The sequence below is a fragment of the Solea solea genome, chromosome 14, assembly GCF_958295425.1.
Source record: "Solea solea chromosome 14, fSolSol10.1, whole genome shotgun sequence".
NCBI lineage: Eukaryota > Metazoa > Chordata > Actinopteri > Pleuronectiformes > Soleidae > Solea > Solea solea.
In genome coordinates, this window is record NC_081147.1 from 1,421,917 (window position 1) to 1,447,377 (window position 25,461).

At 42.5% G+C, this 25,461-nt stretch overlaps 2 protein-coding genes across 3 annotated transcripts; both read right to left on the minus strand.

Annotated features, from left to right (window-relative positions):
• Positions 1-1,980: 1,980 nt before the first annotated feature.
• On the minus strand, positions 1,981-25,192 carry pcdh12 (protocadherin 12). Of its 2 annotated transcripts, none has more exons than XM_058649622.1 (5): positions 21,900-25,192; positions 17,270-17,355; positions 9,276-9,427; positions 4,457-4,621; positions 1,981-3,903 (listed from the first exon to the last, which is right to left on the minus strand). In XM_058649622.1, exons 1-5 carry the CDS (start codon positions 24,768-24,770, stop codon positions 3,626-3,628), a joined length of 3,552 nt encoding a protein of 1,183 aa, XP_058505605.1. In that variant the 5' UTR covers positions 24,771-25,192; the 3' UTR covers positions 1,981-3,625. The 2 variants fall into 2 exon arrangements, with proteins under 2 accessions (XP_058505605.1, XP_058505604.1); XM_058649621.1 differs by having other exon boundaries at positions 17,270-17,358; positions 21,900-25,191.
• Positions 11,528-15,967, minus strand: LOC131472442 (PIH1 domain-containing protein 1-like). Its single transcript, XM_058649624.1, has one exon. It carries the CDS (start codon positions 15,039-15,041, stop codon positions 14,214-14,216), a length of 828 nt encoding a protein of 275 aa, XP_058505607.1. The 5' UTR covers positions 15,042-15,967; the 3' UTR covers positions 11,528-14,213.
• Positions 25,193-25,461: the final 269 nt, after the last annotated feature.

The window sequence follows — 25,461 nt, forward strand, 5'->3', positions numbered from 1 at the left end:
AACACCTGTTGTTGTTTTGTTGTTGAGGTTTTTTTTGGACTCATTTTCCCGTTTCCTCGCTCGTCCTCCTGGGATTTTCGCTCTGCGGCCAAAAAAAAAACAAAAACAGAGGGATTCACGAGGAGATTTATTTATGCCGCGCTTTACGTTATTAGATTTTTACAAATAAAACAAGAGTGTGGTGTTTTTTAATAGAGTCTTTATTGGATTTTCCTCTCGCCTTCACTGACACACTGACATGAGCAGCAGCTTCCAGAGCTTTTCCTCCACGTGTGCAGAGAGGGAGAAAGTGTTTGTGCGGCTCTTTTTTGAATCTAAACCGGAGCCGTTTGTCTCCGAGATGAATGTTTTTCCTGCACAGACTGAACTCGTTAACGCTGCGACCTTCTCCCGAGCAATGAGGCGGCTTTTTAAAGTGGTTAATGGATGTAGGAGGAGGAGGAGGAGGAGGAACTGGACTCCTGCAGAGACCTGTTAGACCTGCAGTGGTAAAAAACCCTCCATATTTATCAACGTGAGCTGTTTGGACGAGCGGATTTAGAAAAATAAACATCTTAAAGGACTAATAAAGGAGTAAACGTCCTAAAAAGAATAAAAAATACACAAAACAGAACAATAAACATTATATCACATGCTTAAAATATCTCTAATAATTCTCTAAAGACAAAGAAAACGCTTAAAAAAGACGAATGAAGCGAATTACACACTACGGAAATGTGTGTTCAGGGTCAATGCAGTATAAAAAGTCTGGAAAACCCACATTTGTACATTAGCACAGTATTAATATGAACAGATGGCAATGAATTCAATGAATTACAATGAAGAATTTCAAATCTCAGTATCGAATCCAAGACAACTTTATTTGTAAAGTGCTTTAAAACAACCCTGCAGTGCACCAAAGAGCTGTACATGTATAACCAATACATAAAATAAAAGACAAAAGCTCACTGCATAGAATTAAGGATGAAATTAAAAAAAGGTGTAACAAAATATTCGATATAATTGCTTTTTGTCACAGGAAACTGAAGTTTTGTAAACCGTTCGCTCTCCCACACCAAACTCCATAGAGAAAATCAGTGATTTTAGCTCATGGGGACGAAGGTTTTTTTTGTCCACCAGTGCCTCGTGTGGTTAGTTTGTGTCAAATACTGAAGTCACAAAATAAAAACATTTGAACTTCCTGATGGAGGCAGAGGCCATGTGACATGATCACATGACCACACGAGGCAGCAGCGGATCAGCAGCTCCTGTTTCTCCATGAGCTTAAATCACTGATTTTCTCTATGGGGTTTGGTGTGGGAGAGAAACTTCAGGTTCCTGCTAGAAAAGGCAATACAAATGTAGATTATTGTAATTTTACTGTATTGTCCTTTTGACCACTCCCTGATTTTGGTGTGGAATACAAATATTAAAGTACATTTGAGGGTTTTTTTGAGTACTCAACTTTTAAAATGCGTTGGTTTTATATGAAAATGCTTCCATTGGATTTGACTGAAACTTTCAAACTTTGTTTTTGAAAAACTTGTCGCTGCAGCTTCATTCTGACACATGTGAAAAGTGAATTTAAATAATCACTTCATCAGTAGATATCAGTGTTTTAATGAAATACTTGTACGATTCCTTCAATTTAACAATGATTATCCTGCTACAAAATAACATAACATTACTCGACATGACCACATCTGTAGGTTTTTGTCATTCTCTTATTTGAGTGTAAAAGTTTCTGATCACTTTGGCCTCAATAACAAATAAGAAAATTCATAATAAACAAGTAATACACGTTTAAATTGTGTTTTTAAATCATTTTAAACACACAGAGAAAAAGAAAGAAAGAAACACACAATTTAAGAAGCAGCAGTTCAAGTGATGGTTGATACCTGAAGCTGCCACTAGATGGCGCCACAGTTATTCAGTTCACTCCCACCAGTGCTCATGGTCAGTCTTAAATCTGCAGTTTTTTCAATGAGCTTCTGAATGCTGTTTGTGTCACATGATACACGTTTTATTGGGAGAAAAAAGTTACAAATCAGTTTTTTAATGACAACAAAAAAACATTTTAATACAAGAAATTTCACAAAAAACTATGTACAAAGTGCTTTTTTCACCAATCTGGTACAAAATAGAGGAAAAGCTAAATAATAGGAAAAGAGAAAAAATGTGTTGGATGAAAGTAAAAACCAATAATTTAAGAAGCAAACTGACAAGTACATGAACCGTCCTGCATCAACAACGACAGTCATGTGATGATTTAAATGTGACATTTTCGTTTAGACTGAGTTTGTGACTGAGTGACTTTAGTTTAAGGTGAAAGAAACACGAGTGGAGCTGGATTTACTTCCTGTTTCCTGTTTTTCTCAAACAAAACTCTGTCACTGCAAAAATAAGTCACTATCACATGATAACGTGAAAAGTTTCACATGATAACGAGATATTTTTAGGTTATTGTGACATAAAACCTGATCACATGACAACAACAGGCTGTGAATGACCGTATTACGCTGTGATAAAGTCATTTTAAAGAAATGTATGTCTTTAAAAAAAGAAACTCTTCCCTCTTCTCCTCAGCTGCAGCTCATCTCCTCGTTAGTTCCCCAGTTTATATACAGACCACAGTTCTAAAATCGCAATAAAAACGGAGAAACTTTTAATATTTAACGGATAAAAGTACAAATATAAGATTTCCAGTGTTTTCACTGACAAACCTAATTGCAAATATATACATTACCAAAAAAATAATCACAAAACCAGCACCTGAAATGTTTTCATTTAAAAATCCACGTTTGACCCAGAAGAACTTTCTGGATCTTTATAGAACTTTACCTGCTTATAGTTTTCACCATTTTACATAAACATGACAAAAATCATCCTGATCTGTGAAGACGTCGCTGACATAAACACACGTAAACTTGTTCAATGAGGTTTTTACACGTTAAATTTCAAAATTCATAATACGTCATTTTACAGTTTTGCTCATTGTGACGTCATCGGTGAGTCGATTCTTACCAAAATTAAATGGGAACATACTCGGGTGATTAACTACCCATCACGAAAAATGTAGATTGATCCGTCAAAACCTGCACACAGGAAGTTGCTAAAAGAAGGTCAAATTTACGCTTACGATAAAAAAGATGAAAATGGAACATGAACAAAAATCGGCCTCCACTAGCTTTAGATTGGAATGAGACGATGTATGATGTTTACCGTCTACAATTCAAACTATTTTGACAAAATTCAAGGATTTGAGGGAAGAAACCGCTGCTGAATAAAATCGGTGTTATTATACGTAAAACAGTCATGTGACTATGATGGATGTCGCAGCCTCATTGGCTCAGAAGTACTTTGGCAAATTATTGTCACTTAACAGTCACTTTCCTTTCCATCACCCGACTTCACGTTCATCCTGTCACGTCTCTGATCGCAATTCACGACTTTCACGAATCTCTTCACACTCTATGTACGTCTAAGTTTCAGTGTCCAACCGAGTTTCCAACTTCAACTCGGAAATTCCTGACTTCCGACTACAACTGGAATGCACTTATAGAAATTAGCTAGCTACATGACATCATTTCCTGTTCTGAGCCTGAGCTCTCAGTCTTTTCCAGTGTTTGGAGAACAGACGTTACGTTTACTGGTAGAGTCCTGACGGCGCGGCTGCGGCGCCCGTCCGTTTCTCTGCGTTCCCAGAGCTCCTCGCTGCGTTTCCGGCTCCCCCTGCTGGCGCGGAGGCCCCACCGCCGCCGTCCAGGCCCAGCGAGCGCCGGTACGCCGCAGAGAGACGGTACAGGACGTCCGGTCGGGGGCCAGGGTGGGCGTCGGCCTTCTGTGTCATCAGCATCTCAAACAGCGTGCTGACCTCGGACAGCAGGGCCCCGCCCAGTGGGCCGTCCTTGTCTGGAGTTTTACCTACAAGGAAGCAAGGAACGAAAGGAGGTTTCACTCTAAGCTAACAACAGGAACCTTTTAAACGGAAAATTGTTGTTTTTTTGCGGCGGTGTTGTAAACACAGTTCTTGCTTAAGTCTACAATATCTTAAGAATATGTTTGCTGCTTTATTTTACCGTTAAACAGACTTTTCTTGCAGGATATGAAACTTTATTTTTCCTTTGTAAAACTGGTCACTCTCCCACACCAAACCCCATAGAGAAAATCAGTGATTTTAACATCACAGCACACAGGAGTTGTTGATCCACTGCTGCCTCCTTCACTAAGTTCAAATGTCTTATTTTATCACTTTGGCTTTTGAAATCCTTCGTTCAGATTGACCTCAGTGACACAAAGTGACCACACGAGGCAGCAGAGGACCAGCAGCTCCTGTGTCCTGAGCTAAAATCTTTGATTTTCTCTATGGGGTTTGGTGTGGGAGAGTTTACGGTTTACGAACCTTTAGTTTTCTGTTGGAAAAGACCGTCTAAGAGTGAGATAAAGACGTGAAACATGTATTTCTTTGAGTTTTTACCAAAAGTGGAGAAGGACGATGAGTCCAAACAGTCCCGAGGCAGAAGCTCACTCTCGGGGGACGGCGGTCCAGTGGGGACAAAAACGTTGTCGTGGTAATCGCCGCTGAGCGGGAGAGACAGTCTAGCCATCCAGGACGGGTCAGTGACGTCGGAGAAGACGTCGTCTGCAGAAAGAGACACAGAAAGACGTCTTAAATTCATATTGTCTCCGTCTGAGTTCAGAAAAGCAGGAAATGACACGGTGGTTTTTCTGTCACTGTAAACGCCGGGTGTGTCTGAGCGAAAAGACACAAAGTGAGACTCTGAGTCTCAAACAAAGATGATTATACGTCTCGTTTCAATTCACTGTAAAACACGTCGACGACTGGAAATAAACACAAACACGTTTAACAGCCTCATTTTCTCTCTTTTGTTTTTTCTCATCCTCCTCCTCGTTGTTTCCTGTTTACATCCTTTTCTTCTTCTTCTGTTCCTGGTTTCCTTCTGGTAAAGTCAAGTTTCATCTGATCTAATTTAGTCTGCAAAACCATGAAAGAAGTGTTTACTTCAACACTTTTCCACAGCGCGGGGGAAACTCAGGATGTGGATGTTTATCAGTGGAATTCACAAACTCAAATGTATGTCGTGATTTTTATGTTTCCTGCTTTAAAAATAATTTGTTTGAAGGTTTTTCTTCAGTGGTTTTTACACACAAATTTTATACAAAACTGAAGTATTTTTTGTTTGTTTTGTCTTGTTGGCTTTCTATACAAATATTTTAGTTTAAATTGTTTTGTTTTTTCTGACTTTTTTGTTGTTTTAAAGTTAATTTTTTTAATACAGTTTTTGTTTGTTTTGTTTCAATTGGCATTTTAGGACTTTTTTTAAACTTAAAGTAAGTTTATTTTAACAATTTTTCTTCTTGTATGTTTTATTTGGGTTCAAGTGCAACTAGATTTTTTTAAAACTGGATTTGTTGTTTAGTTTTAAAGCAGATTATTCATTTGTTTTAAGTCCAAACACATTTATTTGAAAGTTAAGCTTATAATTAACTTTATATTTAGATTTTTATGTGTGTTACATGTGTCTTATTTTTAAATGTGTATTGTTATATTCTGTTTCCTTGTATGTTAAAAATGTCAAACGACCCTTAAATTGTTTGCTGTTTCACAACAGGTGGAGGTTGATTGTCGTGATTGACAGCACCTGTGTGAAGTGGGAGTGGCCTAGGTTATATAAGGCAGGCCCAGAGTCACAGTGTTTCTGGACACAAAGTAAAACAGACCAAGAAACTAGCACCAGAAATGTTTGTGTTTTAAATCCACTGTGTCGAGCTTTAGTGAGTGGATTCTTACCAAAATTGAATGAAAACATACTCGGGTAATCACCTACCCAAGACGAAAAATTTAGATCGATCTGTCAAAAACTGCACACAGGAAGTTGCTAAAAGAAGGTCAAACTTATGCTGACGATAAACCCACGTCTATGAAAACAGAACATGAACGAAAATGGGCCTCTGCTCGCTTTAGATTGGAATGAAATCCCAATAAGTGTGTGTGTGATCACAAGTATAATAATTATACTTGTTTTATTGATAAAGACACGTCGTCTTGTCTTTATATCGTCTCTCTCACTATCGTTTATCAATCAATACGTAGTGAAGCAAAAACTGTGTTTGACTCTCAGCTGAGACTCATCAGCGAGCTCTGAGGTCTCCTTCAACTAAACCACAACCAGATGCAGGGAATTAACTAACGCACACACATACACACTCAGTGTGGCACAGACCGCCCTCAGAGCCCCGCCCTCCCGCCTCCTCCTTGTTTTGACAGTATTTCATCACAGATCCTCTAAAAACCCCACAAGTCCTTTTTAAATTACTGAAGTTTCAGCAGATTCTTCTGCGATAGAACAGTCTGCTGCCGCTGCTGCTGCTGCTGCTGCATATAATCGAGAAGATTACTGTCTGATTCATCGATAATGACAATGATTCTTTTTCATTATGTACAGTCTCTGGAGAAACTGTGTTTTTCTTATATAAACAAAAAGAAATGGATCTTGGGTCTCAGTTTAAAGGTGTAAACACTTAAAATAAAGAATAACAGAATATTAAAGTAGGAAAAAAAGAATAAAGAAGTTCCATGTAAAAAAATCCATGTAATGCCAGACAAAGTTAATCCCGCCCATTCAATCTGTCAAATATATGGAATTTGCATCACTCAACATCACTCAAAAGATAATCACTGTTGAGATTATTTCAACGTCACGTTGTGACGTAGAGAACTGTTTCTTTAGGTGTGCACCGAGCGAGCAAGATCGGACAAAAAAGCGAGAGGGCGTGGCCAAAACTGAGCGCGGGAGTCGGATTATCTCGGTAACCCTTGTTGGTTGCTGTTAGCTCTCGCGTTAGCCTCAGAATCAGATTGATTCAGATTTATTGCCAAGTACGTTGACACATTCACGTTATTGGACTTGGTGTTTCATGCATTTAAATTGAATACAGTTAGAAAAATAAAGAAAAACCTAAGATATAAAAAATACCGTAACAAAATATGTACATATCAGGTGTGTGTTTGTAAGTAAACACGAACAATTCCGCGATTATTCGTAAAACTCTCGGTTTGAAACGTTGTGTATGACATTGTGAGCTACAGTAAACTTCCTTTAAAGAGCCAGTGTGGAAGAATTAGTGACACCAAGTGGTGAGAGTGCAGATTGCAACAGAAACTAAAACAGAAAAGGGTGGTGCATTATACAAGGATACTTATGTGTAGTATTTTTTGTAATTAAATCCTTGTGAATGTTACACACTGGACCTTTAAGATAAGAATCTGTAGACACACACACACACACACACACACACACATCATATCACCTTGACAGCTGAACAAAGGAGCTGGTTTGTGTCTGATGTGTGATTCACAGCGACAGTGTGGAAGAAAAATGGAGGCGTCACAGGTCAGGAAAATAAAAAAAGGAAGGAATGTGTTGCTCTGGCGACTTCATCAAAGCCACACACACACACAGACACACACAGACACACACACACACAGGTGTGCGTTACAGTGATCGCTCAGCCTTCAGGGCAGAACGTGAGTCAAGCATCACACACATGAAAATAAAGGAAACACACACTCCCACTCACACTTTTGTCTCTCTCTCTTTCTCACACTGTAAAGTGAGGCTCGCTCGGCCATCATCAGGTGGTAACCCCCTCCATTCACCCCCGGGCTCCGACAGCCACAATACCAGGAAGAGGCTGTTTAACACACACACACACACACACACACACACAGAGTCTGGCCTACATTCCACGCTGGAATTCCACGACACAATGAGATTGTTTGTCGTTCACAAAAATATCTTTGTTAAACTTTGGGAAATCTGCCCCGTGTGAGCTGATTTAAAGTCATATTATGAGGATATAAAAACATTTTTAGGCTCTTAAATAAAGTCTGCAATATCTTAAAAAGATGTTCACGTCTGTATCTCGCTGTTATACGATGTTTTTCAACAGGAAACTGTAAACTCTCCCACACCAAACCCCATAGAGAAAAGCAGTGATTTAAGCTTGTGGGGACACAGTAGCTGCTGCTCTACTGCTGCCTCGTGTGGCCAGTTTGTGTCACTGTGGTGAATCTTAACACAGGTTTTGAAATGCCGAAATGAAAAAATAAGGCATTTGAATTGACTGATGGGGGCAGCAGTGGATTCACAACTCCTGTGTGCTGTGATGTTGAATGGACGTAAAATCAATGATTTTCTCTATGGACTTTGGTGTGGGAGAGTTGACGGTCTACGAACTTCACTTTCCTGTAGGAATTTAGGAAAATCTGTCCAACGGTGATTCTTAAAACAGTGAAAAACCTCAAATAATGTTCATTTTGTTGGTTGAGTCAGTTTCTCTTGGTGTTTTTACTCACTTTGATGAATCTATCCCGTCTATTTTTGACAAACACAAACAAAAACAGGGAACTAAACCCGGTGTCAGTGAGCTTAACGTCGACCTCCTGGTGAATCAGGATAAAAGGGTTTGACCTTTGAACCCCAGCAGAACATATACTGTACACACACACACACACACACACACACACACACAGTGGTCACTTACAATGGACACACACTGTCAAAGGTAGAAAAACAGGACAAAAGCAGGAAATAACACAGAGGCAGGTTTTTACACCCACGTCCACCCACAGCGTCACTTCACTTTAACCCTTCATGTTTGCGTTCATGGACGGAAAACTCATCATTTATGTTTATTAATGTGTTTATTGACATTTTAATAGCTTTAATTAAACGCTAAAGACTGTTGTTTGTGTGTTTGAAGGACACAAACTGTCCAAATGTATTATTATTAACGTATGATCAGGTCATTTAGGTCGTTCATTTTAGTTTGCTTTATTATTTGTGTCCTTTATTGTTGTTTTTATGTCACAGATTTTTATTTGTGAACTTGTTTGAGTTTGAGTTTATATCATATAAAGGTTCAGTGTGTGTGTGTGTGTGTGAGGACCAAAACAATGTGGAAAAACCACAGGAAGTGAGGACATTTTGTGAAAGCGAGGACATTTTTGGCTGCTCCTCACGTCCTGTCACGCCTTAAAATGGCTGTTAATGGGTTAAGACTTAGTTGAATGAATGAATGAATGAATGGTTCCCCTGTTTGTTTTGTTGTTGATAAAAAGTACAAAGTTTAATTAATTTAGTTTGACTGAAAAACCTAAAAGGCTGAAGTTTAAGGCTTATTTTAGCCTAATCTGGATGTTAGTTTTAGGGTTTGGATATGGTTTAGATTAAAGGTTGGGATTAGGTGTGTGTGTGTGTGTGTGTGTGTACCAGGGTTGTTGAACAGGCTGTTAAGCCCCTCCTCCAGCTGTGGGTCTATAGGTGAATCTCGTCCTGGTTCCCAGTCCATGTCTCCGGCCTCACTTTCTCCGTGTCCACTGTCTTTGGTGCTCTGCCAATCGGAGCAGTCCTGACCTCCATATCTGCACAAACACACACACACACAAGGTTTAATCCTGATGAGATTGAGATTTACAACCTGTGATTTTTGGAAGAAAACATTGGAAATTAGCTGCAGTTCATTTCATCCACAAAAGATTGTGAAAGGATAGTGAATAAGATAGTGAAAAATATAAGCGTACAGTTGTTGTGTTACTGTTTAAAAATCTAATTATGAAACTTGAAATTGATTTATTTTGAGTTTTTAATCCAAACCAACAGAATCTAAAGATTCACCGCTGTGAGATAAGACGACAATAAAATACCTGAGATTTAAGGACTGTGTGTGTGTGTGTGTGGGCAAGCTCAGACAGGAAGTCAGATAAAGGCGCGTTCTTCTTCTTGAGTCTTTTTCTGCAGATTAAAATCTGACTCTGAGATGAAATGATGCTTAATTTTCACCTCAGGTTGAAACATGTTTTTATTTTTTAAATAAATGTTGTAAAAATCACCCGACGCGTTGTTTCCGCCTCGTCTGTTGTTGACAAACCATCATTAGTGACATAATTCATAAAATATTAAAGGTAAAATGAAGACGAACACGGTCACAATTCATCTGAATTGATTCATAAAGCAATTTTACACAACTGAGGTTTGTCGTTCTTAATCGTGTCAATAAAACCACGCAGATAGAAAACAATAAAAAAAACATTTAGTAACGTGCGTAAATCACACCTGGCTTCTGGACTTGGTTTAGTCCAGTCTTTATAAATAACCCTGATTGTGTTTGTTTCTTACAAAGCGATAATAATTCACACTACTGTGTGTGTGTGTGTGTGCGTGTGTGTGCGATCCACAGGAAGCAGCTACATCAGCGCCGCTGTGGCGATGAGATTAGATCTGTCATCGCCTTGAAACACACACACACTGTTTCAACACTCATTCTTCTCTCTCTCTCACACACACACACACACACTTAAACAAAGCCTAATCCCTGACCTTAACCTAAACACAACTCAAATCTTAGTCCTAAATTTTAACCAGTTCCTCAGAAAATGAGGTTCCGGATTCATTAGGACCAGGTTTTGGTCTCCATGAGGACTTATTGGTCCTGACATGAACACACACACTCACAGAGAGACACAGTGTCGCTCACAAACTCACAGGAAGATGTTCGTCAGCCGCGACTTGTGTCTTTCGTCTACGTAATCTTTGATTTCAATGTTTTCAAGGTTTGAAAAGTGCTTATTTTTGTTGAAATAGTGATGTAAAATGAGTTAATTTAAATTTGAAATATAATAATTTCTTAGATTTGCACACACAAACTATTATTTACACCTATTTCAGGTCATTATAGCTGTAAAAGGTAGATATTGTTTCTTAAAATTTGGTTTTTCTAGTGGAGAACTTGCTTTCATCACGTCAATGAGTCACAAAAGTTTCTTAATTAAACTCATCAAGACACTTGAAAAAACTCGTGTTAACGCAGCTGTTTTGAGACGAGGACGACTCTGTATTAAAGAAAATACAATAAAAACAATAAAAACAGAGGAGAAAGCACCGCAGCAGCATTTGTGCAGAGGATCAAAGAACAACGTTCAGGTCCAAGAGAAACATCTGTGAGCGGTTAAAAAAAAGAGGGCATTCCCCTTTAATGCTGTGCTATCAGACGCAGCCTGGTTTGATCTCCGAGCTGATGAAGGACGGTCTGAAGATCAGCTGCTCGGCTGCAGGTGTTTCCAGATGTTTCTCAGCAACATTAACTCCTCATTTACCTCCAGCTGTGGTGGTGAGAGTCAGTGCTGTCTGAGCTACACTGCAAAAAATGATTTAAAAGTAACCTTTTGTTTGTTTTCTTCGCAAAGATGAAATTTCAAACTTGGTCTTAATAAGATTTTACTGCTAACAGTACAAGCTGAAACAATGGTTAACATGGAAAAGGTCGGTGTGTTTGTGAAAATAGAAGAAATTCTAACGTACACGTTCTTAAATTCAGCTTAATCAAGTAAAGAGAGCGAAGGAGTTCTGTGTAAACTCTTGGTCTCGTTTTGGCCTCAATTTAAGGACCATCACAGTGTGAACGTGGCTAAATTTAAAGTTAGACAATCAACATTTGGAAAATCAACAAAAAAAGAACATTTGAATCATCTTAAGAATATTTTATTTGTAGTAGTCGAACATAGTCACTTTTCAAGCTTTTCAAGGTTTAAGGTGCTGGAAAAGTGTGAAAATATGACCTTGAAAGTGCTTGGGTTTGACCTTGGAAACAATCAAGTGTTGTAAGTATTGCTGTAACTTACAATTACTGTATTTTCATCATCGATTATACTGTTGATTAGTTGTTTGGTTCATAAAATGTCGATCAGTGTTTGTCAAACCTGGACATGAGAACCTTCTCAAACGTCTTGTTTTTAGTGGGAGTAAAAAAAAAGAACTTTGCAGGTGAGGGAAGAATGGAGCGGGAGGTCGACGGAGGGATCGGTCTGTCATGGTGAAGAAGGATTTCGATTTACCGGTCGATCTACGTTGGGTTTCCTCATCAGGGTCTGGGCTTGTCATCCAGGAGAGGCTCAGAGTAGAGCCACTGCTCCTCCGTCTCGAGCCAGGTGATGTGGTTCGGGCACCTGGTCAGGAGGCCTCCTTATGAGTCCATCCCACTGGGAGGAGGCCCCGGGACTCGCTATAGAGTCTGTCTCTCAGTTGGCCTGGGAACGCCTCGGGATCCCCCCGGAAGAGCTGGACGAAGTGGCCGGGGAGAAGGAACTCTTCTCTGCTCAAGCTGCTACACATCTCTAGATCTAGCTGATCTTCCATCTCTGGAAGACTCATGGGACATTGGTAGTGTACGAGTTTTCTAACTCCTGATGATGGCAGTGTGTGGACCTGGGAGTGACGTCACGTCCAAGTTCACTGAGGTCCAGAGAGAAGTACTGAACATAAACAGTATGCAAAGGTGCAAAGCTCGCTATTGTTGGATAACCCAGTCCATAACAGGGAATCTGACGCACACAAAGTGAGTACTATGTGAACGACTGATTCACTGTGACACAAATACAACACAAGTGATACTGACGCTAATAGCAAGGGTAGCAGACATCTTGGAATCCTAACAATTCCGAGTTCTAACTAGAGTGGAGGTTGCCAAAGCAACAACAAGCTATGGACAGAACCGACTCACAACACTCCTTACTCGTGAAAATAAATTAGTGAAGCTCCCCTTCCTGCCCTTGTTTATACTTCTGTTCAGCTCCTCGAGGTGCTTCGTCAGCTTCTGCTCCATCTGCGTCGTCTCTTTCTTCGCCTCGGTGTCTGCGATATCCTCCCGTTTTTCCGTTTTTTCCGCGGTTTTCACCCCCATAGAGTCCCCCACACTGTGGATGTTCTCTTGCCTCTGCTGCTGCAGCTGTTTGTGGGTGTCCGTCAGCTGCCGCCTGAGGTCCGCGTTGACGGACACCTCATGACTCAGCCTGGCGTCAAAGGCCTGCTGAGCCTCCATCAGCTGGTTGAGAAGCTCCTGCTCCCTTCGCTCCGCCTCTCTCTCGGTCCTGCTCTGCGTTTTGTAAGCCTTGTTCAGCTGGCACTTGAAGTCCATGCTCATTTTTTTGTGCACGTAAAGGCTTTCGGCGTTCCTCCTGCGCATGTCCTGCGACTCCTGAAGCCTCTCTTTGAGTTCGGCGATCTCCTCCCTGAGCCTCGTGACAGTGGGCGGGTCTTCCTCGCGTTTACCGTGGAGCAGATCGAGGACGGCGCCCAGGGTCTCGACGTTGGCCTTCAGACAGGCCCTCACCGACGCGTTACGCTCCATTAAAATCTGCATTTTGGTCGATTCGAGGTTTTGCTCGATGTTGGTCTTGAAGTCCTGGATGTAGTCCTGGACGCGGGCATCCAGACACGAGTCGTATTTGCGGCCATTCTTTTTCTTTGGGTGGTGACTCCGCCCTCTGTTTGCTGTCTCACTGAAATACCAAAACACGGAGCGCATTGTGCCTCGCGTGTCGAGCTTCACACATCACTATGACAACGCACCTTTAAAACATTCAATACGCGCAATGTCGCTTCCGAATTGGACTCTTGAGTATTTACTCACGTCAGCATCCTCATGACCTTTGCGGTCTTTGATCTGTGCACATGGACACATCAAAGGCAGATGACAGAATACAATTCATCAAAAATGTAGCTACTCTCAGACTTTATTTGCCCTAAAACAAGGAAAAACAGGCCCAAAACCAGTAAAATAAGTCTTCCTTTACTGGATTAAGCTCAAAACCAAACCATTCAAACCATTGTTTCAAATTGTTAATGGTAAATTCTTTCTTAAAATTAAATTCTGGGATTATTTTTCTTTTTCGGCAAAAAAAAACCAAAAAACTTTCCCAGAAACAAAGCTTATTTTAATTTCTTGAAAATCACTTTTTTTCTGTGCTCAGTCCCTGTCAAGTATGTTGCATTCCAGTTGAAGTCAGAAGTCGGAAATCCAACTGGAGTGGGCGTTCCACGTCAAGTCGGATTTCCAGCCTGGAACAACCTTAATCAACCCCAACATGGCTGTCACCAAAGAAACACCGTTAACTTCTCTTCTGTCATGTTTGTTTCACTCTCGTGAACATACTTCTGTTTCATTTTTATTCGTGGACTTGTTGCGACACTAAAGGGAGAAGCCAAAAGAAGAACTTCTAGTTCTGACCTCCAGAGGGATAGTGAGGATATTGGACAAAGCATGTTGAAGATGGAGCTGCCAAGCTGGAGGAAAAGAGGAGGAAGACCACAGAGAAGAAGGTTTATGGATGTTGTGGAGGTCGAAGCTGAAAGAAGAACAGAAGAGGAACCTCCTTAACATTGTGAAGACACCACTGGCATCGCGACTGTGAGGATCTCTGTGCTCTTGTTGAACTGAGCCACGCTGTTCTCCTGATCGACGAGGAACAGGTGGAAGACGTTGAGATGGAAGAGCGAGGGCCGCGCTGTCAACACCAGCCGGTCTTCTCCAACGTCTAGGACCAGAGAGCGAGACGATAGAACTCCAGGAAGCTTTATTTCAGCAACGAGGTACTCTGGGTCGCCAGCAGGAGGCTCCACAAGCAAAGAGAAGTCTGGTGTTTTGGCCGTAGCCGTGGAGCACTCTTGAGGCTGCAGCTCCTGTATCACCGGCTTGCTCTTCGTGCGGATGTTCTGCTCACTCACAGATCCGAAAACCTTCCGGTTCTTCAGGAGCTTCCACTTTCTGCTCAGCTCTACGTTGTATTTGTTCTCCAGACCCTGAAATGACACCAGGACAACAAACTCCTGGAGGAGTGGCTCCTCCTGGCAGCGCTGGAAGAACCCCTGGTTGACGACCACGTCGTAGGCCGTGCAACCCTGAGACCTGTTGTCTACCTCTGTGTGAGGCTCGCCGAGGCTCATGGGAACTCTGTAGCTGCTGGTGTCCTCTGACTGGAGCAGCTCCACGAGCTTCTCTTTGGACAGTTGTGGAGGTGACGGGATTGAGTTTGACTGACATATGTTGACGAAAACCTTGTGTCTGTCTGGCTCAGAGACGGTCTTCACACACATGCCAGGTTGGGGGCGGATGAGTTTGGCGTCAGGATTTACAGTCAGCGTTTTTCCCACCGTCTGCAGCAGCAGTCGTTTAAACAGCTCTTCTTGCTGCTGTGACTCCATTCTTGTGCTGAACTTCACAGATTATTTACATTTGCTGCAGAAAATGCAACGTGAATGAACTTTTCGTGACATCAGGACATCGACTTTTGTCTTCTAATCTACGATAGATCAAAGGCAGATAAGAATTATTTTTCATTCTTGTTTTCAGGCAGCTAACCCTGTAAAACAAGCATCACTGCCTTCTAATTTTCTGTCTCTTCTTCTACATCTGAGCTTTGCCAGAAAAGACAGATGAGAGGACAGAATGAACAGAAGAGAAAAACCAAAAGAAGAGACTGACTGCCAAATAATGAGCTATTTATATATCACCCCAGACTTACTACCAATTCATAAGATGTTGTATTCGCAAAGAAACCGACTGCCAAATAGTGAGCTGTTCTATAAATCCAGCAACAGAATGACTGCCAAATAATGAGCTGCTCTAAACATTCACAAACTGCCAAATAATGAGATATTCTTTATACCAAGACTGACTGCCAAATAATGAATTATTTTCTTTATATCTAGCAACAGATTGGCAGTCAAATAATGAGCTATTCTATATATGTGCCAATGGGTTGACTGCCAAATAATGGCCTTTTCTCTATACCAACAGACTGACTGCCAAATAATGAGCTGTTAAAACATTCACAAACTGCCAAAAAATGAGCTATTCTCTATACCAACAGACTGAATGCCAAATAATGAACTATTCTCGTTGTATCCAGCAACAGATTGGCTGCCAAATAGTGAGCTGTTCTAAACATTCACAAACAAAACTGATAATGAGCTGTTATCTATAGCCACAAAAGACTGACTGCAAAATATTGAGCACATATTCTACACATATGGAAGACATGAAGACAGTTGGTGTAACAAAGGACACAAGAGAGAGGATAAGATGGAGACAATAAGTGGAGGTAGGGACTTTTTAAGTTTTATTTCCACAAAGATCCGTCGTGTCATAGTTGATCGGTTGATGTTGGTGAAGGTTCTGGGATGTTGGTGGAGAACATGTCTGGCGTCCTGTTGAACTTCTCTTTGACTCTAACTTGCAGCAGCGTTTGCTGAATGACCCCGATCCTCACGTCCATGTCGACGATCTCCTGCTTTAGCTTCTTCAGACTCTGCTTGATGTTCTCCACTGGTGCTCCGTCAGACATGCTGCTGACCTTCACCTCCATCTCCTGCTTGGCATTGCCCATCTTGTCGTTCATCTCAGCCAGGACCCGGGTCTTCTCCTCTACCCGTGCGCTGACCTGCCGGAACTGCTCCCGGACCTCGCTGAGTTTGACGTGTGTGCGGTGGAACTCGTGGATCTGCTGCTCCAGCTGGTTGTTGATGTACTTCTCCCTGCTGCTCACCTTCTCCTGAGTCTTATCGATGTTCTCCACCAGTTTGTTCAGGCCGCTCCTGAAGTCTTTGAACGAGGACTTGATTTTGTCTCTATACTGGTGCATCCGGTCCATGTGGATCCTCCAGTCCTTGTTTTGCTTCCTGACGCTGACTTGGAGCTGAGGCAGGACTCGCTCCACCTCCTGGTACCAGTCATCTGCGTTGACCGTCGCCTCCAGAACCTTGTCTGGTCTGAAGGACGGTTCAGCTTCGGTGTTCACTGACCAGAACTTCAGATCCGTCCAGTTCTCCTCCTCCTCTTCATCATCATCATCATCTGACTTTTTGATAATTTCCTCCTCACTAGTATTGAGTCTGAGCTCGGCATCGTCGTCCTTCAAAGTCTGAGACGGACTGGAGACAAAACGACGTCTGGACATGATCTTCGTCCTCTTCTTCTTCTGTGAAACATTTCTCTTTTCAAACCTCGCACCACTTTTCAAGTTTCGAGAAACTTAAAAGGAGCAATGACATGGATCAAAGTCCAGAAACCCCCAAGTTCATATATAAAAAAAAAACCTGGTTTCTATGGTAACCAAAGTCACATGACACAAAGAAATTTGAGTTAATGATAAAAGCGATTTAGGCGACATCGCTGTTCTGGTTTTATTACAAACCCAAAAGTGTTTAAACGCAGGAAACACGTGTGGCTTTAACGTCAATCATGAGGTTTTTTTTTTTATTTTTCTTTTAATAAATTTAATTATGTTTTAAGATGAAAGCTGAAGAAGGAGAAGAAAAAAAACACATGTGAGGACTTCAGAGGAGAGCGGACGACTGAGGCTTTGTTGTGGTTCTGCTGAGTCGACTTCAGAGGAGGAGGAGGAGGAGGAGGAGGAGGAGGAGGAACTGACCTGTTTCGATGGGAGTATTTGTTCCCTCGGAAGTTCGGCCTCGGCTGCAGTTGACCCTGACGCAGGAGCGAGAGGAGCTGGGAGATCTGCTGCAGAGAGGAAGAAGAAGACGTTAACCCTTAAGAGTTCCCTTTACAAAACGTACTCATTTGTTTGAGTAAGAAAACGTCACCTTCCCAGAAACAGCTGTAAAAACATTATATATTAATATTTTTTTCCACTTTAAATGAGTTAATCCTTTAAAGCTAGTTCAGCCTGAAATATTGAAACATTCTTTTTTTTGCAGTGTCAGATTTTTTTAAAACTTACTAATTTGTTCCTAGCGGCAGAAAATGTCACCTTCCCAGAAATATTACATATTAATATTTGTTTCCTCTTTAAATGAGTCAATCTTTTAAATCTAGTTCAGACTGAAATATACGTATCAAATATGAATCATATTTTGACATTTTTAACCCTTTAAACACAGGGAAAGTTGTGAATCAGGAGGAAGAGGACGTTAAAAATCTTAATAAAATGTAAAATGTAAGAAAGATAAATGTGTTAATACAACAAATAGAAATGAAGGTTAATAAATGAAGAAAAGACAGATTATACTGATGCTGTAAACAATATTTGTCTAATATAAACACAGTAACTCTCATGCCACATTCACACAAACGTGAATTATCCGTGGGATCACTGTCGTCTTCTTCTTCGCTGCGTTTAATTAATATAAGCACAGTTAAAGCACATTAGACCATGGACACTGAAATAAAGGAGGGTTCAAGAAACAGAAACAGGTCAAGTGGTGAACGAGTGAAACTGATCTACAGGGATTTAGTTATTACGCGTAATTAACTCTGGATTTTACAGAAAATGGTAAAAAAAAACTTTCCAGTTTCTCAGTCAGAAAATATCTCGTTGATGACCAGAAGTCACAAGAAGATCATCTAATCTCCTTTGTCCAATAAATGCACTTAAACAGAAGATCTTATTACTTTTATTCCACTTATCGTTGTGATTGTTTTGTCAATGTTCTCCTTGAGGGACAATAAAGATCTAAAATCCTGAAGTCTCTACCTGTCAGCTTCCAAATCCATTTTAAGCTCTTTCTTTTATTGGTTTCTAAAGCTCTTACTGGTCTTGCATCTTCATATTTTAAGAGTGTTTGGTTTCTGTGGTCCATGTTTACAGAAGAACCTTCAGCACAGAACCTTCATATTCTTTAAAAAGAAGCTCAAAACCGACTGTTTTTTAAAGAAAAGAACAGAAATCAGGTAAATGTAAATGTAGATTTTCATTATTCATGAGGATAATCTGGAATTACTGATCGTTAATGAGGAAAAACTGAACCTGTGGAGACGCTCACGTTGTCATTGTTAAAGAAAAAGTGACACTTTCTCTCAGTGTGTGTGTGTGTGAGAGCAACTCATAGATTTCTGCTGACAGCTGCTGTGTTATACAGCGGATACACACTGCACACCAGGGAGGAAACACACACGCACACAGTGAGGTGTGTGCGTGTGTGTGTGTTGATATCAGACTTTGTTATAGTCATGACATTTGTGTGTGTTTTGTGTGTTTTCTGCAGGAAACGGCCTCGACGTAAAAGCCTATTCTTCTCTGCCTCGTTTCCTTCCAGGATGGATGTGTGTGTGTGTGTGTGTGTGTGTGTGTGTGTGTGAGTGAGTGAGTGTGTGTTCACCTCACACACACGCACACGCACACACACACTGGTGTTCATCCAGGAGGCCTCTTCCTCTGCTTTCTCTCGGGAGGAGAGAGAAACTTGTGAAGCCAGTGTTGCAGGACTGAGGAGGAGGAGAAGAGGAGGATGCTGGGTAAAAAAAAAATAAAAGGGCCTCTTCCTCTCTTTAATGTGATTCACGTGAGGGTGTCGGTCAGACCTGGTCTGGCTCTTTGTTCGGTCTGCAGGGCGTAGTCTCTGACTTTAACGTGTTTTAAATCATTAACGAGTTTCTGTGACTTTTCTTTTACAGAATTCTGACTTTAATCAGGAAATCTGCCTTTAAAAATAAGACAGAATTCTGTGAAAGAACTAAGAATTAGGACTTTAACCTCAGATATCTGACTTGATCGACTTTAATCTCAGATTTCTCAGTATTAATTCATTACTTTTCAAAGGCAGATCAGACAGACTCAAGAATTCTGAGATTAAGTGAGAAATCTGAGATTTTAAGTCCGAACTCTTCGTTGTTTCTCAGAGTTCTGACTTTAAAATCATAGAAATCTGCCTTTAAGAAATAAATCGAATTATGACATTTAAGTTTTCTGAGATTAAAGGCAGTGGGCGGGGCCTGGAATCACCTGTACTTTGCAGCTAAAGTTGCTAAAGTTGCTAACGTAAAGACTACAGAGAGAATTCTGCTTCCTGTTTCATCTTAAAGCCACAGTATGTAATTTCTGCCTCGACGTGAGCTTCAGTTTAACGACGAGGAAACGACAAATATATGCAAATAAAATATAAAATGTACAACAGAGACGTTTAAAGAGGACGACGTCAATAAAAAGAGACTGAAATTAAACAGAAAAAAACACGTTTTTACGGATTTCGAGAGCGTTTCAACGTATGATGATGTAACATTTCTGCAATAAAAGGTCTAAAAAAGTGAACTCACATCAGATAAAATGGCAGTAGAAGTAGGAGAGTATAAACTTTCCTGCTCATGTTGTTTTTACTTTACTTTTGGCTCCTCGTGGAACAAGCAACAGAATCATGGTTTAATTAAAAGTGTTTTTAAAAGTGTTTTTAAATTTAAATAAACTCTGGCTCTGGAAGTTTTACCTCTCAACTGCACTTTATGTCAATGTTGTTGTAAAAAATGTTCACAAGGACGTTTTCTTCATTTTCAGTCAAAGCTGAAAAGCTGTAACAACGTTAAAACATTAAAATAAAGGTTTAATGAAAGAAATGTTTACATTTGTCTGTATATGAGTGCGAGTCGGACACATTCTCTGGGTTTTTTGTTGAGAATAAGCATTAAAACGTCCTTCCTTTGTGAGGACACACACACACACACACACACACAGAGTAAGTGACAGGCTCTGTCCTGGTTCAGCGTCCTGTTGCTGTTTTTAGTCTCATCTGGTTTTTCTCTCAGCTCGACTGGGATTTTTTCGGGGTCATTTGTAAGTGACAGTGCAGCTCACACACACACACACACACACTCACCCCCTCACCCTCACCCTCTCACCTCGTCATCCTCCTCCTGGTTTCAATATGAATGTGATACGTGATATTTTGTTTTTTTTTAAATAATGGAGTCGAGGTTTCTGCTGACGGTGACACATGAGCACCTGAATAAACTCACACACACACACACACACACACACAAGCTCCAGGCTGTCTGAGTAAGTCATCAGGCTGCGGATGTAAGTGAAGCCTCTCTCCGTGTGTGTGTGTGTGTGTGTGTGTGTTCTCCTCACTAATGGACTTCACTTCACATTAATCTCAGAGCCTGCGGGAGGGCGCCGCTTAATTACGCGGCGGCGCTAAGTGTAAGCACATGTTCGAATGAAGTTAAATTGTGATCACACGTTCGCCTGCGACTGAAGGTAAACGACGTTTAAACGGGAGTGACATTAAAGTTCAGGCTACAGACGAGAATGTAAAGAGAGGAGACATTAAAACATCATCAGGCAGGAGTTCTCCTTCATCAATACACGTCGCCGAGCACAACCTCGAGTGTTGATTTAATGAATTTTAATGAACGCTCAGCTTCAGCGGAGTCAATTTAGGTTTGTTATAAACGACGCCGCGAGCTCGTTACTCTGCTCTACAGAATCGGAAACTGAATTTAACCACATAAGAAAAGGTCCAACCTGAGGTCTGTTATATCTTTAGCGCATGTTTGCTGCTTTATCTCACTGTTAGATGGCGTTTTTCAACGGGGAACTGAAGTTTGTTAACCGCTCACTCTCCCGCACCAAACCCCATAGAGAAAATCAGTGATTTTGACATCACAGCACAGAGGAGTTGTTGATCCACTGCTGCCTCCGTCAGTGAGTTCACGTGTGTGATTGTGTGAATTCTGTGTTTGAAATTCTTTGTTTACATTAACTTCAGTGACACAAAGTGACCACACGAGGCAGCAGTAGACCAGCAGCTCCTGTGTCTCCGCGAGCTAAAATCACTGATTTTCTCTGTGGGGTTTGGTGTGGGAGAGTGAGCGGTTTACAAACTCTGTCTAAAAGTGAGATAAAGTCATAAATATATTAAGATATTGTACAATGAAGCAGGTAGTATATTTGATTTGTTCATTTTTATATTTTTTTACTTTTCTTAGGTATCTAAAACCCCCAAAACAACCATGTTTTCAGAGAGTAAACAAGATAGTGTCATGCAACCAAACTTCAAAAAACCCAAACTATCACTTTAAGTTCAACTAATATGTGAATCAATCAATTGATTTCAGCTCAGAAGCAAAAGTTAACTCATTATGTGAAGGAATCAGCAGGGGCGTTGCTACAGCGGAGCCAGAGCAGGGGATTTCCTGGGGCCCCTGAGAAAGGCCGATTACATTATACCACAGCCATAACAATTCATCAGCCTCATAAAACCAAAAGCCTTGAAATAAAAATGAATAAAAGTACCTTGAAAAGTCTTGAAAGATTAAGCACAACTCACCTGCACTTCTGGAGAAGCCGCGGAGAGCTCGATGGAGTCTCCAAATGCAGCCATGGACAATCGGACCAGGTTCCGAAGCATCTGTCGATGTTCTGCGTCGTGTCCTCCTCGGCCTTCCGAGGTCTTTGGTCTCCTGAGAGTGGCCTGGGATCCGGACGATGCTGTTTCTGCCTCCTCCCCCTCTGGGTGAGTCTTGCGCTTTAACGTGCTCGATTGTGAGACTGTGGAGGACGACGAGGTGTTCCTGGACTTGCGAGTAAGAGTCCGGTACGATGTGGCGGGGGTCAGAGGTAAAGAGCCATCCAGTTCAATGTTTCCGGGTTTCCGAAGGGTTCTGCAGTGATGCGTGAGCGGCTGAGCAGCTTCCTCTTCTGGGTAGCCTTGGGAGTGGAAGCTCGTGTTCATGACCGATGGCATTAAGGTGTACTGTCTCTCGGTTTGTTTCTCCTCTGACATCACTGGAGGCGGGGCCAGTGGCTGAGCTTCACTGTCATCCTCGAGAGGCTCCTCCTTCCGTCCCCTGATGACGGGAATCAGCTGGATGTCAGACTTTCTGATGTTCTTCTGCGGGCGCCGGGGATGGCGGGTGTAGGTGGATTCTGCCTGTCTGCAGTTGTAGGCGTGGTTGTCCCGCTTCTCCGTGCGGCAGAACGTCGTCACCAAAGCGATGGCCAGGAGTAGCAGCAGACACGTAGCGCCCAGGCAGATCGCCATCATCATGGTGAAACTTAGTTGTCCACGGGTGCCAGGTGATGAGTTCTTCAGGTGGTCCTTGAGATTGATGAACATCACCTCCAGAGTCACTTTGGTAGTCAGTTTGGGGGAACCCATGTCTGATACGGTGATGTCCACCTTAAAGGTTTTACCAATGAGATCAGTGGCGTTGGTGGTGTTCACAAAAAGCTGCCCTGAATCCTGATCCAACCAGAAGAGTCCCTGAGAGTTTCCATGACTTAAAAAATACTGAAGTTCACCATTGAGCCCCGAGTCTGGGTCTTCAGCCTTTATGGTGGAAGCAAGGAATCCAACATGTCCGTCTCTGACAAGGGGATTGATTTTCAAATCGGTCGACGCCTCCTCCATCTCATTACCCAGTGCAGTCACGATCTCCCCCCTGTCTGCATTGACCGGTACACTTAAAGACACCACACCGTTCCTGGGTTTCGGCTCCTTGATGATTGGATAGTTGTCGTTCACATCCTCAACGTCCACCTGCACAGTCGTGGTGCTGGTGAGAGGTGGATGACCGTGGTCGACGGCCTCCACGATGAAAGAGTAGGTGTTAGATTCCTCGTAGTCCAGAGGGCGCTGGATGCTTATGATGCCGCTAGTCGGGTGGATGGCGAAAGATTGCGTGTCGCTGTCCACGTCATTTGAGTTGTGTATGAAGTAGGACACTCTGCCACTGAGCTCCAGGTCGACGTCATGTGCTTCAACTTTGAGAGCATGGTAGCCTGCAACGTTGTTCTCCTTAAAGGAAGCTTTATAGTGGGATGTTAAAAACATCGGGGCGTTGTCGTTCTCATCCAGAACGTGAACCGGCAGTTGTTTAACACAAGAAAGCGAAGGCTCTCCATAATCGTGGGCCAGGAGTGTGATGTTGTACCGCATGACCTTCTCTCGATCCAGGCTGCCGTTGGTTACGATCATGTAATTGTCGCCGTGGATGTGCTTTAGGCGAAAAGGGCCGGACCCCGGCTGAATGTGTGCTGTGACTTTGCCGTTATCTCCTGAATCAGCGTCAGAGACCATCACCAAAGCAAGAAAAGTGTCCTCTGGTGCTCCTTCCAGCACTGTTGCAATGGGCGAGTTGGGCGGAGTCCAGGTCATGTGTATCCTTGGTGCGTTGTCGTTGACGTCTCTCAGCTTGACGTGCACTTTGCAGTGCGATGGGATAGCGTTTGGCCCGCGATCTCGGGCCTGGATTACTACTTCAAAACTGGGTTGCGCCTCATAGTCCAGGGGCATTCTGAGACTCACGGCTCCATTGTTTGGATCGACATAGAAGAGCCTCTGAACCTCTGGACGGGTGTGCTTACTGAGCGAATACTCCACTTCTCCATTGGCACCCTGGTCTGGGTCTGTAGCCTTGAGGTTGATGATGGTTGTACCGCGGGCCGTATCCTCTGGTAGCTCCACAGTGGGAGTGGCGTCCTCAAATGTCGGACTGTTATCATTTGAGTCCTGAATATTAACACGGACTAACGTACTCCCAGATTTGGGCGGGTTCCCTTTATCCCAGGCCACCAGGGTGAGGTCAAAGGAGCTTTGGACCTCCCTGTCCAGTTCTTTAATGACCACCAGCTCTGCCTGTTTCGTCCCATCTGGACCAATCGTCACATCCAGAGCAAAGTGTTGGTTGAGGGAGAGTGAGTAGGTCTGCAGGCTGTTGGGCCCTGCATCAGGATCCACCGCTCGGTCCAGAGGGATCCGCATCCTGAGGCTGGCTGTCTCTGAGATCTCCACCTCCTGCAGAGGACTGGGGAAGCTGGGGCTGTGGTCGTTCAGGTCCATCACCTCCACGCGAACCCTCAGGCAGTCTACAGCACCGCTCTTCCTGTACAAGACACTGAAGGCCACCTCGCACAGGTCAGAGCCCCGGCACAGCTCCTCCCTGTCCAGCCGGCCTTGGGTGGAGACAACACCGTCACGAGTGCTGACAGAGAAGGGAAGGGCTTTCCCGTGTTCTACCACCTGGAAATCCTCCAGGGGTCCACCTTGGTCCCTCTGCCGAAGGTCATCCAGCAGCCGGCCGACCTGCGCTCCGGGCAACTGCTCCTCCCAAACGCGGTACTGGATGGTGATGGATGACGGCTCTGAGGAGTGAGCCTCAGAGCAGAGAACCAGAACCAGAAGCAGAACCAGTAGCATGATGACGTGAGGTAGAAAATGATCCTCTCACTAAACTGACATTTTTACAAAAAAGTTTCAAAAACTGAGTAAAATCCAGAGGTTCTTGAAAATAACCTTCAGTTTCTTCTTAAAAAAACAAACTGGTGAAGAAAACTGTCAAACAAAAATCAAGTAAACAAAAAATCTCCAGCAGGAGACAGTTATAGAAATCTATAATTATGATTTCATCCTGTGTCTCTCTCTGTTCTCTTCACTCTGCCTGTTCCTCCCTCACTCACTCACTCACTCACTCACGCTGCTGCTACTGCTGCTGCTGCTGGCGTCCGTCCGCCCGCTCGCTTCATCCTCCACTCTCCACACTTTTCCTTCAACTGGGAAAGTTTGGATGTGGGTTTCCACATGCTGGCCGAGCCGCAGCCAATCAGAAGGCAGGAGGACTGATCCAGACTTCCACACAAAAGAAAATCCCTCCTGTATCTGCCCCGAGGAAACTCAGCTCAACTGTGGAGTGCTTTTAAAGAAATATGACACCGATAACCCCCCCCACCTTCTACTTCCCCTTTTTACACTGCAAAACTCATCACAACCTGCAGCCTGACTTTCTCTAATCTCTTGGTAAATTGGTTAAATTTAAGCGGGATTAAAGGTCAAAGTAAGACATACACTGTAAAAGACAGAATTTCTTTACTTGATGAAGCTGATTTTAAGA

Bases quoted from the DNA above. Each gene is read 5' to 3' on its own strand.
- LOC131472442 (XM_058649624.1), bottom strand. From the start codon at position 15,041: ATGGAGTCACAGCAGCAAGAAGAGCTGTTTAAACGACTGCTGCTGCAG.
- pcdh12 (XM_058649621.1), bottom strand. From the start codon at position 24,770: ATGCTACTGGTTCTGCTTCTGGTTCTGGTTCTCTGCTCTGAGGCTCAC. The intron at 4,622-9,275 runs GTACACACACAC...CTCTTTCTGCAG, and splicing joins CAGCCTGTTCAACAACCCTG to ACGACGTCTTCTCCGACGTC. The intron at 3,904-4,456 runs GTAAAAACTCAA...GCTTCCTTGTAG, and splicing joins ATCGTCCTTCTCCACTTTTG to GTAAAACTCCAGACAAGGAC.